The following is a 14,072-nucleotide window of genomic DNA, read 5'->3' on the forward strand; positions in this document are numbered from 1 at the left end:
GTGCAGGCTTCTCATTGCAGTGGCTTCCCTTGTTGCAGAGCATGTGGGTTCTAGGCGCACGGGCTTAATTGCTCTGCGGCATGTGGGATCTTCCCAGACCAGGGATTGAACCCGTGTCCCCTGCATTAGCAGGCAGATTCTCAACCACTGCGCCACCAGGGAAGTCCAGCACAGCAGTTTTATGTGGTTCAAATCAATGTACGTGAAGCCTAGAATATCAGATCTGGTAGAGCCCTTAGAGACTTTCAACTATTTCAACTTTCTATTTCATGGTGCTGAAGAAGGACAAGAGTCAGAGAGGGAAGTGTCTAGCCAGTTTATATACCACACTGGTAGTAGAATCAGGGCTGGTTCTCTTTCCACTGAATCAGGTACCTGCCTCTTTTAATATGGTAATCTTCTAGGTGTGATAATAATCTTCTAGAAGCAGATTTCAACTTGATATCAGAAAATTACTCACAGAATTCATTCAAAATGTTAGAGGCTGCCTTAGAGGTAGTGAAGTCCCCAGGACTGGAGATGGGGCTGGGAAAGGCACTGGGACATTGGTGGAAGGGCACAGGGACCATGGAGCTAATGAGGCTTAACAGTCAGGGCTCTGTACTTGCATGGCTCCTTCTTAAGATCTTAGGAGGGCCCCAACAATGTATTAACATGGTGATACGTTTTTGTAATTCTTGCAACAATAAGATATTTTAAAATTCTTTTTCTTAAGGAGGGCCCCCCAGAATTATATAAGTTTCAGGCCTAGATCCACTCCTAGGTAGCACAGAGTTTTGCAAAGCACTAGGCAAGGTGACCAGAGAACCTGGGTTCCAGTCATGGCACTGCTTTGGCCCAAATGGGCAGAATGGCACTTGCTCTGCTTCCCTCACAGGGGGTAAAATCACAAATGTTAAATGGGCTGAAAAACATAAAATGTGAAAAAATATAAATAAGTAACATAACTTAGATTTCCTGTCTGTGATATGAGATAATCATTGCTGCTTCTCATGGTCATTGAAGATAACACATCAAAAAATGTGTCCTCAGGGCATTTTCCTGTCTCACTTCCCTCTGCTACAACTTCCTCTTTTCCTTCCTCTAGCCCCTAGCCCCCAACACTCCGGCCACTAGAACACTCATTTGTCATTATATGTTGCCACTTTTATATATATATACATATATATATGTGTGTGTGTGTTTGTGTATATATATATATATATATATATATATATATTTTTTTTTTTTTTTTTTTGGCCACACTGAACGGCTTGTGGGATTTCAGTTCCCCGACCAGGGATTGAACCCAGGCCCTTGGCAGTGAGAGCACGGAGTACTAACCACTGGACCACCAGGGAATTCCTGCCACTTTTTTATATTTGTTCAAAGGGCTCCTACTGTCTATAACGTCTATCTTTGCTGGAAAAAATCCTTATCCACAAGGCCTAGGTCTGCTAGATCCTCTCCTCCTTCCCCAATGATGACCTCCCTTAGTACTGTTTCTTGTTGATCTTACAGATTAGAACACTGAGGCCTGATGTAACACATAGCTGAGCTCTGGAGGCCCCACAAGATAATCCTCAGGAATCTTGATCTTCTGCCATCCCCGGCCTCTTAGCATTAGAGCATAGACACACGGTTCTTGATGTATACATGATAGGGGTCACTGCGCTTATCCACTTTGCGGGAGCGGGTGTATCCCAGGATGAGGCTGCCCACAGTGGCAGCAAATAGGAACATGACGAAGAGAATGTACATGTAGGAGTTGTCATCACGGCCAGGTAGGCTGGCCCGCCTCTCCTCAGTCAGGTTGTCTGACCCTGGCTGGCAGAGCAAGTTGCTGTGAAGAGTAGCATTTAGAGCCTTCAACACAGTGTGCAGGCTCTCATACCAGGTCTCAGTCCCATTGGTGGTCTCCATAGCAACAGGGATTCAGGTGGGGGAAGAATCGGAGGATGCTCTGGTAGTGACAGAAAAGAGAGAGGATGGCTTCTGTTACTTGTAGATTGAATGACCTTCCCACTCCTTCAGACCCCAGCTAAAATCCCAACATCACAATTTATTCTAACTACTTGTTTGCTTGTCTGTCTTCTCCACTAGACTGCCAGCCCAAGGAAGGCAGGGAATGTGTCTGTTTTATTCACTGCTGTGTATGAGCACTTATGACAGCACTCAGTAGGTGCTCAATAAATACTTGTGGAAGGAAGTCTTCCTTGACCATTGTAAGCATGCTGATCTGTCCTTTCTTTGGGTTCTAAAAGTCACTGAGCTTTAGGCTAGAAGGGCCTTGGGGATTATTTAATGTAATTTCTTCCATTTTACACACAGGCCCAGAGAGAATAGTTGGCTTGTCCATGATCACAGAGAATACTGGAGGTAGAGCCGAGGTACAGTCCTGCTCTTCGATGGCCAGCTCAGAGCTCCTCTGGCCTCCACACCAGCTCTGGGGAGGACTGTGTGGCACAGTTAGAAGACATTCCTCAGAACTCTCCCTCAGCACAGTTCTTTCTTATGCTCCACAGACACCATGTAGAAGATGTTTGGGGATGGCTTAGATTTCCCCCTACCTGGAGGCCAGAGGCTGGGTCATTTGACCTCTAAAGCATCCTAGGTCCCACTCTAGGTATTCCTAGCTATTGAGGAGAAATTCTGTTGGAAAGGAGGTGGCTGGGGGAGCAGGCAAAGGCTGATAACCACTGCAGGCACTGGGCCTGAGGCCTTTGGAGTGAAAGGAATACTCAGTCCAGTTTGGGGTTATACCCACCCCAGAGAGAAAAGACACTAGCAGCTCAACTATCCTGCCTTCCAAAACAATGTCACTGTGTACATGGCATATAACTGGTGATAGCAGATGTTCCTTTTCCTTCCTCTCAGAGATCCTTAGTCTACAATGTAGAAAAATAGCCAAAGGCAGCCTTGTATCCTAGTCTCTGGAAAAACATATGTCATTCCTTTAAACAAGGCTCCATGCTCACTTCCTTCAGGAAGCCTTTGTGTGCTCCCAACATACTCCACAAGCTTTATCATCGCAGCCTTCCCTTTGCCCCAGCACTTACATATAAGGCAATTTGTGGCTGTCCTCTTGCTATTGATAAGGGTTATCAGCAGACCACATACTCCTGGTCAGAAAGGCTGTGTCTCTCCTCCAAGTCTAGGGGACTACCCTAGTTCTCCTTCCCTCAGTGGTCTCCAGTAAAGATGGCCACTTTGGATTTCTCTATAGGCCAGGCACTCAGTGTTCACTGACTGGTTCCAAAGCCCTCCTTTATCTAGGTAGATCTGTTTAACTTGACTATTAACCATCACGTCTCTTCCCCGGAAAAGATGACAGTTAGTTATGACCATGATAAATATTCATGAAGAACTCTATGAATGCAGAATTTTGGGGGAAGAATCAAAATAATACAGCAATAATCCAGGACTGGCCCACAGTTTATGCAAGGCCTTGGGGCCCCCTGCCATCTAGTACTCGGGCAACCTTGTCTGGATGGAAAAGGGGAAGAGTTAAGATCGAGGAGGCATAGGTTCTCATCTACTATCCCACTTGTCAGGCAACAAGTGGGAAAACAACATCATTGTGTACATGGCATATAACTGTGCCTTCCTCTTTCCTCATATGGGCTAATGGAAAGCAGGAGCAGCACAATGAAATTAATGGCTCAGTGAATCACCTGGCCAGTCATCGTTTATGGAGGCCCACTCCTGGGCAGCCTTATTCTGGGAGCTCTAGGAGGCCAGTCCCTATACTCAGGGGCACAAAGCCAGCTCTTAATGTGGGAGACAATGTAGGAGCTACTGGGGCTTAAAGGAAGAAGGGATGAATTCTGACCAGTGCTCAGAGAGTGTTCACAGTGATGGAAGAATTTGAGTTGGACCTTGAAGGATTTTTTGGAAGTAGAGAAGGCAAGGGAAGCAAACAGATGGACTAGAAAGCACACTTTGAAGAATGGAAAGTAGCATAAAGAGTGTAAGATGCGTGAAAGGATAAGATAGGATGTGGGATGGAGACACTGGCCCAAACCAAATCATAGAGGGCCTTGAGTGCCAGGCTGCAGTTGGAACTTTATCCTGTAGGTGGAGAAAAACCATGGAATGATATTTTAAAAGGGGGTAAAATAATCAGATCTGTGCTTGTAAAGGACACTCTGGCTTCTGTGTGGAGTGTGGAGTAAAGAGGGCAGGGATGGAGGCAGGGAGCCCAGTGATAAGTGAAATAGTATGGGTTCAAGGTGCTGAGTCCTGAGCTGGGGCAGAGGGGATGACAAGGTGGGGGCGGGGACAGATAGAGGATGTGAGAGGCATTTGGGGGTGGGAATGGCTAAGGCAGTGGTTGCAGGAGGAAGGGGCCTCAGACAGTTTTATAAGCAGACAACAGACAGATGGCATAAGTGCGGGAAGAGCTCACTTTGAGGGAAATAAGTTTCTTGCCCTGTTTGCACTTCAGTTTCCTCATCTATCAAAAAAGATTATCACCAGGAGTTGTTGTTCAATGGGTACAGAGTTTCAGTTTTGCAAGATGAAAAACTTCTAGAGATCTACTGCATAACAATGTAAAGATAGTTAACACTACTGAGATGTACCATTAAAAATGTTAAGACAATAAATTTTATGTTGCTTTTTACCACATTAAAATTTAAAAAAAATTTTTTTAATTAAAAAGGAAAAAAAAAAAGATTATTATCTCTGCTCTGCCCCCTGCCCCAGGCTTGCTTGAGCATATACTTTTATTACAGTGAAGAGGATTTTTTAAATACATTTTAATAAAAAACACGGTTTTCATTAAAATGAAAATCTGTTTTTCATTTTTGAGAAGTAAATACATATACACAGCAAAAAAAAAGAAATTGAAGCAGTACATACAATGAAAATGCAGTCTCTCTGTTCCCAATGGCCCAGGTTTCTTTCCCAGGGCAGTCACTGTCACCAGTTTTCTTCGATAGCCTTGCATGGGGGTTTGAACTGACAAGGCAGACGGAGGGCCACCTCCATCTGGAAGACTCACCAAACAACAGCAAATTCACTGGCTCCTAGTCAGCTCCAGGAATCTCCCTGTGGGCGCCCTAAGGCTCCTCAGCCCCTCCGGATGTCCTGACATGTCTTCAGGATGTCCCTGGACACATCTGGGGTCTCAATATTGACTTTGGGAGCTGGGAAGGCCCAGAGCTGGGTGGGGAGGGGACAGAAAAAGAAGGACCTAGACACACAGAAAAAACTTCAGAACGAGGGTGGATCATCCGAGGCCAAGCCCCAAGGGTTGTGCAATAGCTGTGCTTTGGGTGCTGACACCCTGCCGCTTCCCCTCCCCTTCCTGCAGCAGCTGGATCAGGCCAACCTAGGGTTGCAGTTATAGGAGCTGTGCCATGGCCAAGGGATATCTGACTGCTGTCCCCCGACTCCAGATTCACAATGTCTCATCTGGGTGACTTCATGAGAAACCTCAGTTCAACACATGAGCTGCTGCTCAGGGACCAGCTAACAGTGCAGTCTAAAACATCCCCTTTCCCCAGGGTACTGGCATCTTAGCAGGAGCCTCTAAAAGGCTGAAAGGGCCTGAGACCCAAGGAAATGATGTGAGTGGCAGAATGGCAGCCAGCAATTGGGTTGCTATTTTATGTAGGAACAAATGATGTTACCAATCAACCTATTTGGATAGACTGGGTATAAACATAGGCATGGCATCAACACTATCTGTACCATAGCTTTGTTGTGAAAATTAAAGAAGAAAAGTATGTAGTGCCTGGCACTAGACGCTCCACAGATGTGGTGGTGGTTTTATTTGTGCAGAGCAGAGGCTGGCAAGGCCTTCAGAGTCCATCTAATCTAACCTTCCTCATTTTACAGTGAAAGAAATGAAAACCAAAGAGCTGTCTTGGTTCAGCTGCTACTTGTGTGACTTTGGGCATGTGACTTCCCTTTTCTGGGCCCCAGCTTCTGTCTGCATCTGTAAAATGAAAGGGTTTTTCTATGTAATCTTACAAGGTCCTGATCAGCTCTAACATGAAGATACCACAAAACCATACGTGAGATTTGGGAGATTGGGTAGGCTGGGGGGAGAGGATTTGGGGGGCTCTCTAGAGTCCCTCAAATCACGAGATAGAGAAGACTTCAGATTCTTTCCTCACAGGTTAAGATGCTTCAGAGTCCCAGGACTGAGTTACACTTAGTATTCCAGCCTAGATAAACTGAAGGCCAAATTTGCTGACTTGTTCATTTTTCCTCTTTATAGCTCACCTGCCAGGGTGATCTAGCCTGGGGGAGACAGACTCTGTGTTAGAAAGTGGGGGTAGCGGGAAAGCGTCGGGGACAGGGTGGGCTCTGAGGTGGAGTTCAGTGAGGGGAGTAAAGGTTCACAAAACCATTTATTCCTCACACCCTCCTTCCAGTGCCTCTCTGGATAGACCTGGATGGATATTTGTAGTTCTGATGGAACATGCAAAGGAGCCACAGTTGCATATCTTTAGAAGCTGGGTTGAGGTGGGATGGAGGACCTGTGTGCAAGGAGAGGCAGAGAGCTCATAAAGGGACAGGTTGGTTCTCTATGACCTGCCTCTGGGACCCAAGTTGGGAATTGGCAGCTGGCAATGTGGGGAATTTTGTTCCTCTTTCTGAGCTCCTTGTCTTCCCTCTTCAAGACAGTTGCTGATTGTGAAGGTCTATGGATGGGGAAGACAGAGCTCCTGCCGTGGAGAGTCCCTGACTTGAAACAAGAGATAATCATTTAGGAAGGGAGATGAACAGTGACTGAAAAGAGATTTTGAAGATTGTTTAGAATCTAGATTCTAGGCCAACCCCTCCATTTTGTAGTTGAGAAAGCTGAAGGTCAGAGAGGGGAAGTGACTAGTCCAAAATGACATGGCTAGTAAATGGTAGAGCTCTGATGAGAACCCAGGTCTTTGGGGTGCTGTTCAGGTGCTCTTTCCGCTACAAATGGCAATGTCTTCTGGCATCTGAGCTGCATATCACACAAAACACAGGCTCCTCATGTCCTGGAGCATCATCTCCTCTAAGTCCACCACTACTCCTTTTTCCTGCACTACAGATTCTTGCTCATCTTTTTTTTTTGGCCGCACCACTGGCATGTGGGATCTTAGTTCCCTGACCAGCGATCGAACCCGCACCCCCTGGATTGGAAGTGCGGAGTCTTAACCACTGGACGGCCAGGGAAGTCGCTCTTGCCAATCTTAACTGAGGATCCAGTAAGGGGAGAAGTTGGTAACTTTTGGAAGAGTTAACCTTCCTTTCTAGCCTTGCTCCCCATGGCCCTTTCTGCTCCAGACCTACTCCTGCTCTTCTATACAAGCCAGGTGCACTCTCTTCCTCCACACCCTGATGTCACTCTTTCCAACACATTAACAGCTTTGCCCAAACTGTTCTTGACTTGAGCACGCCTGGCCTCTAACTTGGGGATGGAGGCGTAAAGCTGGGACCTGGAGGATGAACTGGATATCTTAGTAAGGTTTTCTTTCAGGTTTCTCTGGGGAAAAGTGAAACGCCACCATCGGTTCTTTTGGTTTCCCTATGCTCTGTTTCAGCTTCTCTTGCAGAATGAGTGTCTGAAGTGCTTGGAAATGTGGTAGAGAGGCAGGGGAAAAAGGCCACATAAAGCAAGTGGATCCAGAGATAACTCCTGGGAATGCACAGTTTTGCCTCTGGCCCCTCTGGTGGTCTTATCACCACCATGGGCTGGTGGGAGAGGAACCTTAACGTATAGTTAGAAGGAGACACAGAAATAGAATCTGAGCTGGAAGGGATCTTAATAATCACATCATTGGTGTAACCACCTCATTCAACCAGTGGGAAAAACCACCCCACCCCAAGAGGAAATCACTTGCTCAAGGTCTCACAGCCTAGGAATTGGGACCAGAAACAGGTATCTCATCCACATATCTTTCCACTATAAGTCCTCTGTTGCCTATAGGACAGTCTAACCTCCTGCGATTATCATTCAAGCTCCTTTGGATATGACCCTGACTCCAGCCCCATCTCACCACAGCTCTCCCCACTGCCTGTGTCCCATGATACTGAGCTATAGGCCATTCCCCAAACATTCCTTGCACTTGCACACCTCTTGCCTTTGCTCATGCTGTTTTCTTAGGCAAAAATACCCTTCCTCTTTTTTATCTGCCTAGTGAACTCCTACTCATCCTTCAAGACCCAGCTCCAATATAACCTCTGTAGATCCTCTCCTGAGACACCACCTTCCCCACTCCCTAGCCAGTTAAGTCTCTTCTTCTCATCTGTTCCTAAAGTGCTTTGCATAAAACCCTATTAGAGCACTATGCTGTATTGAAATTGGGTGTGTATATCTGTATAAATATAAATAGATATAGATATACTAAACTGTGCGCTGGGAGGTGTGAAAGTAGGGACCTGTGCCTCATACATTTCTTTATAGCAGGCACTCAAGAATAGGTGGATAAATGTCTCTTCTTATTAGACTATTCCCCCCTGCGCACACACATACGCATTCATGAAAACAGCTTACAGCACTTAAAAAGCAACTTCAAGGGCAGGCCAAAACAGATTCCATTTGGTCTGGGGAAGGGGAGGCTCAAAGAAAAGACACCATCTCAGTCAGATGGGCAAGTGAGTCAGGGGAGGAGGAATTCTAAGCCACCTTTGGAAGCCCAGATGTTCCCTGCACCGGAACCCCATTCAATCCAAAGGGCAAACATTCTTGGCCCCAAAACACCAGCAGCAGCTTAGCAACCCTCTTCCCTGTGTACCCACCCAGGGGGCAGCCACACACACACACCTGCTGCACACACACAGTCCAACTCCCAGTCTCCCAGCCTCTAATCTTGCCTTTCAGGTATGCCTTTCATGGTTCCAATCTTGGCTGTATGCTTGGCTATGTGACCTTGAGCACTGCATTTATGTTCTCTGAATCTCATCTATGAGATGGGGATAATTACCCCTGTCCTGCTTGCCTCACACGCAACTCGGGGAGACCAAAGGGGAAAGGTGTTTTAGAAATTGCAAAGTATTATGTAAACATAAGAGAGAATTATTGGGCAGCCTGGTCACCTATTTCCTTTTCTGTTTCCCTATCTCCTCCGCCGCCCCCCAGTATTACCAAGAACAGCTATCCCTATGTCCCCTCTCCCCATCTTAGGTTCTCCTACCCTCAGAGGAAGCCAGGAGGTTCTTTATTACTTTTCTTCATTCTCAGACACACTTACCTCCTTCAGAAGCCTTCCTTGTTTCTCGTCCTCTCTGATCAGCCCTGTAATCTCTCTCCATTTAGGGGTACCATTCTGTAGTCCTGCTGGTGATAGAGAACACACCAGAGTTGGAGTCAAGAGACCTGCCCCTATTTTGTAGACATGTCTAGCCGTGTGTCTTGGTTAAGTCATTTCTCCACTCTGGGGCCTCATTCTCCCCATCAGTAAGATGGGATATCTTGTCCTGCCTCCCTCTTAGTAGGCATTTTGAGCATCCACCCATTCAGTTTATAGATAGAAGTGTGTTTTGCAAAGTGTGGAGTGAGTGAGGGATGAAGGTTGTTTGTTCTCATCTTAAGGAGTCAAGAAAATCTGAAAGCAGTTTCCTTGCCTCCAGCTTGGCTCTCCTCCATTCAGAGCGGTTAACTGGCTGGATGCCAGGAGATAAAGAGCAGCTAACATATTTACAACGCACTTTTGTAGCTGAAGTGGAATCAGCCCTGGGCTAGGAGTGGGGAGAATTGGGTTCTACTTCTGTCTGGTCCCTGGTGTGACCCTGGACAAACCATCTCCCCCCTGGGCCTCAGATTCCCCATACGCAAACTGCTGAGGAGTGGGGAGGGGGATAGGAGGAGACACTCTCCAAGGGGCCCTCACACAGGGGTCTGAACTCCTGTACTTTCTACACAAGAAACTCCCGGGCCCAGTCCCCTTCCCCCACATGCCATACGGAGTACATGGGCAACAGGACCAGGAGGCTCATTTTACATTTGGTGACCCAGGAAAAGAACGCACAAAGCACAGAGCAGGTGGGCGATTGGCACAGGTTTACACAACCTGTAAACTAGAACTCAAGTCTCCTGACTCCCAGCCTAGATCTATGTTACTAGTACTAGAAGACATCTAAGGGAGCTTCTAGGCTTTTCCCAGGACTGGGGCGCATAGGGCGAGGGGCACAATAAAGTAGCGAATGGGCAAGGCAACTCGCACGCTGAGCAAGCGGCTCCCGCCAAGCAAGAAGACACGCCGGGTCCCGGAGCGCCATTTCCGCGTGCGCTCTCGCTGCGGAGGCGCAGGTTGGTTGTTATATCGTGCGCTCGCATATCTGTGGATGTGGAAGGAGCTTGGGTGCCGCCGTCCCGGGGCCCGTGAGTGCCGACCTAAGCCCCCACGGTTTCCGGGCAAGGCGTGCCAGGAGCCCAGCTTCGCGCTCCCACGTGCGCCCCGGGATCCCTGTGGCTCTGTCCAGGGGAGGATCAGTATGTATCTGCGTCGGGTGGCGGCTTCCAGGGAGGCGGATACACCCCTCATTTCTACCCCTGGCGCCGGCTCAGCCTTCCCGAGCCGGCGGGTGCGCCTTACCTGCCGGTCGGCAAGGCTCCCAGGGGCGCCGTCTGTTCGTTGGACACCTCGCCCTGGGCTCGCGGGTGCCCCGCACTGCGCCCCAAGGCGCTCCGCCAGCCCCCCTGCTCGCAGCCCGCGGCCAGCACCGTCTGCGCCCCCTCCGCTCTGTGCTCCAACCCGCGCTCAGCTGCCTTTTCCCTTCCTCAGGGCGTCCCCTCACCCGGCCCCGCCCGGCCCCTAACACACCCACTTCTCCCGGAGCTGGCTTCGGGCGCCTCCGCCCAGCTGCTTGGCCTCACCCAGCTGTGGGCTGCGACCCTTCCGTACCCTGCAGCGCCTGCTTCCTGGACCTGAGACCGAATGTTCCTTGCTTCGCTTCAGCTTGCCCGGTCTGAGGAGGATCTCAGAAGAGCGTCTGGTGCTGGTGGAATCAGACCTTGCTCCTACGTGGTTGTATGGTGGCGGGCAGGACACTGCTCCTCACTGGGCCATGGCTTCCTCGCTGTAAAACGGGTACAGTTCCTAAATGCATTCTTCACAGGGTGATGGTTAGGGTCAGATGAGATCTTAGAATCCAAAATATTAAAGCCGGATGGTCACTGGAGAAATCATCTGATTCTAACACAAACCCTCTTTTCCAGACAGGATGCAGTTTGGGGAAGGGGCCCAGTTTGGGGAAGGAGACTTGCTCAGGCTCACTAAGGAAGTCACTGGCAGAGCTCAGACTCAGAATCCACTAGGCCACTCTCTCCCTTTAACCTCGGCCAATGTTTCATCCAAGTCTCAACACTCCCTCACATGCCCAGACAACTGATGTCCAGCCACACCACGCTGCTCCCTGTCCCTGAATACCCTTCACTTTCTGGCCACCAGGCCCTCACTCAAGCTGTTTCTTCCTTGCTGGGGACACTGCAGGTTCCAGAGAAGAGAAGCATCCAGGGATAGCTGGGAAATGAGGACCAGGAGGCCATGGGCAAGGGAGTGGACGGTGGCAGGGAATAGCTCTCAGGGACTCTGTGGGGAGTCATTATCAGAGCCCTCTTTGCCAGCCTCCGGCCTTGGGATAGTTAATAACAAACTGAGGTGACTTCCCTGGTGGCGCAGTGGTTAAGAATCCGCCTGCCAATGCAGGGGACACGGGTTCAATCCCTGGTCTGGGAAGGTCCCACATGCCGTGGAGCAACTAAGCCTGTGTGCCACAACAACTGAGCCTGTGCTCTAGAGCCCGTGAGCCACAACTACTGAACCCACATGCCACAACTACTGAAGCCCGCATGCCTAGAGCCCGTGCTCTGCAACAAGAGAAGCCACTGCAATGAGAAGCCCACGCACCACAGTGAACAGTAGCCCCCAGTCGCCACAACTAGAGAAAACCTGCGTGCAGCAATGAAGACCCAACGCTGCCAAAAATAAATAAATAAAATAAGTAAATTAAAAAAAAAAAAAAAACTGAGGCCAGCTCTGGCTCCCTTGCAAACAAAAATCCGTTCTAGGGCTTCTCTGGTGGCACAGTGGTTAAGAATCCGCCTGCCAATGCCGGGGACACGGGTTCGAGCCCTGTTCTGGGATGATCCCACATGCCGTGGAGCAGCTAAGCCCATGTGCCACAACTACTGAGCCTGTGCTCTAGAGCCAACGAGCCGCAACTGCTGAAGCCCGTGCGCCTAGAGCCTGTGCTCCGCAACGAGAGGAGCCCCTGCAATGAGATGCCCGTGCACCACAGTGAAGAGTAGCCCCCGCTCACCACAACTAGAGAAAACCCGCCCGCAACAATGAAGACCCAACGCAGCCAAAAATTAATTAATTAATTTTAAAAAAGAAAAGAATCAAAATAAATTTAAATTAAAAAAAAAATCTGTTCTAGTAGGACATCTGAGGCATATACCCTCAATCACAGAATCTCAGATTATATCTAAGAAGTGCTGTCATTTAAAAAAGACCTGGGGGGCTTCCCTGGTGGCGCAGTGGTTGGGAGTCTGCCTGCCAATGCAGGGGACACGGGTTCGAGCCCTGGTCTGGGAGGATCCCACATGCCGCGGAGCAGCCTGCCCCGTGAGCCACAATTACTGAGCCTGCGTGTCTGGAGCCTGTGCTCTGCAACGGGAGAGGCCGCAATAGTGGGAGGCCTGCGCACCACAACTAGAGAGAGCCCTCACACAGAAACGAAGAGCCAACACAGCCATAAATAAATAAATAAATAATTTTAAAAAAAAAAAGCAAAAAAAAAAAAAAAGACCTGGGCTTCCCTGGTGGCACAGTGGTTGGGAGTCTGCCTGCCGATGCAGGGGACACAGGTTCGTGCCCCGGTCCGGGAAGATCCCACATGCCGCGGAGCGGCTGGGCCTGTGAGCCATGGCCGCTGAGCCTGTGCGTCCGGAGCCTGTGCTCCGCAACGGGAGAGGCCACAACAGTGAGAGGCCCGTGTACCGCAAAAAACAAAAATAAAAACAAAATAAAAAAAGACCTATCACATGGAGGGAATGTTGTACAAAATTGCTAACCTTCATCAAAACATGTTACTTCTGTCCCATTACTGGGCATATACCCTAAGAAAACCATAATTCAAAAAGAGTCATGTACCAGAATGTTCACTGCAGCTCTATTTACAATAGCCAGGACATGGAAGCAACCTAAGTGTCCATCGACAGATGAATGGATAAAGAAGATGTGGCACATATACACAATGGAATATTACTCAGCCATTAAAAGAAACAAAACTGAGTTATTTGTAGTGAGGTGGATGGACCTAGAGTCTGTCATACAGAGTGAAGTAAGTCAGAAAGAGAAAGACAAATACCGTATGCTAACACATATATATGGAATTTAAGAAAAAAAAATGTCATGAAGAACCTGGGGTAAGATGGGAATAAAGACACAGACCTACTAGAGAATGGACTTGAGGATATGGGGAGGGGGGAAGGGTAAGCTGTGACAAAGTGAGAGAGTGGCATGGTCATATATACACTACCAAACGTAATACAGATAGCTAGTGGGAAGCAGCCGCATAGCACAGGGAGATCAGCTCGGTGCTTTGTGACCACCTGCAGGGGTGGGATAGGGTGAGGGGGGAGGGAGACACAAGAGGGAAGAGATATGGGAACATATGTATACGTATAACTGATTCACTTTTTTGTAAAGCAGAAACTAACACACCATTGTAAAGCAATTACTCCAATAAAGATGTTAAAACAAGACAAAAACAAAGAAACAGAAAAAACATGTTACTTCTGTGTGACTTTTGTAGTTTCATATTTTGACCCAGCTACTTTTTTTTTTTTTTTTTTTTCTGTCTGGATATCATCTCTCAGGGGAGTCATCCTGACTCTGAGCAGGCAGTCTCAAATTTCAGTCTACCTAAGAATCACCTTGGCCTTTATTTTAAGTGAAGTAGACTTTTGGGTTCTACTCCAGAGGTTCTGATTCAGGAGATCTGGACTAGAGCCCAGAAATTAGCATTTAAAAAAAAAAAAAAAGCTTCTGGAGAGATTGTGATTCAAGTGGTTCTTGAGATCAGCCTTGAGGAAACAGCCATGGCTCAGTAAGCATTCCTTCCCACATCCTGCCAAGCCTTGCATCTAATCT

The 14,072-nt window shown here is 48.2% G+C and overlaps 1 protein-coding gene across 7 annotated transcripts; it reads right to left on the bottom strand.

Annotated features, from left to right (window-relative positions):
- Nucleotides 1–301: 301 nt before the first annotated feature.
- On the bottom strand, nt 302–10,664 carry KCNE3 (potassium voltage-gated channel subfamily E regulatory subunit 3). 7 transcript variants are annotated; one of them, XM_060160007.1, is made up of 5 exons: nt 10,509–10,664; nt 9,165–9,250; nt 4,985–5,145; nt 4,388–4,517; nt 302–1,942 (listed from the first exon to the last, which is right to left on the bottom strand). In XM_060160007.1, exon 5 carries the CDS (start codon nt 1,900–1,902, stop codon nt 1,603–1,605), a length of 300 nt encoding a protein of 99 aa, XP_060015990.1. In that variant the 5' UTR covers nt 1,903–1,942; nt 4,388–4,517; nt 4,985–5,145; nt 9,165–9,250; nt 10,509–10,664; the 3' UTR covers nt 302–1,602. The 7 variants fall into 7 exon arrangements, with proteins under 7 accessions (XP_060015990.1, XP_060015988.1, XP_060015987.1 ...); XM_060160005.1 differs by having other exon boundaries at nt 4,843–5,145; XM_060160004.1 differs by lacking the exon at nt 4,388–4,517 and having other exon boundaries at nt 9,165–9,247.
- Between the last annotated feature and the right edge of the window lie 3,408 nt (nt 10,665–14,072).

This window comes from Lagenorhynchus albirostris, chromosome 9 (genome assembly GCF_949774975.1).
Source record: "Lagenorhynchus albirostris chromosome 9, mLagAlb1.1, whole genome shotgun sequence".
NCBI classification, from domain to species: Eukaryota; Metazoa; Chordata; class Mammalia; order Artiodactyla; family Delphinidae; genus Lagenorhynchus; species Lagenorhynchus albirostris.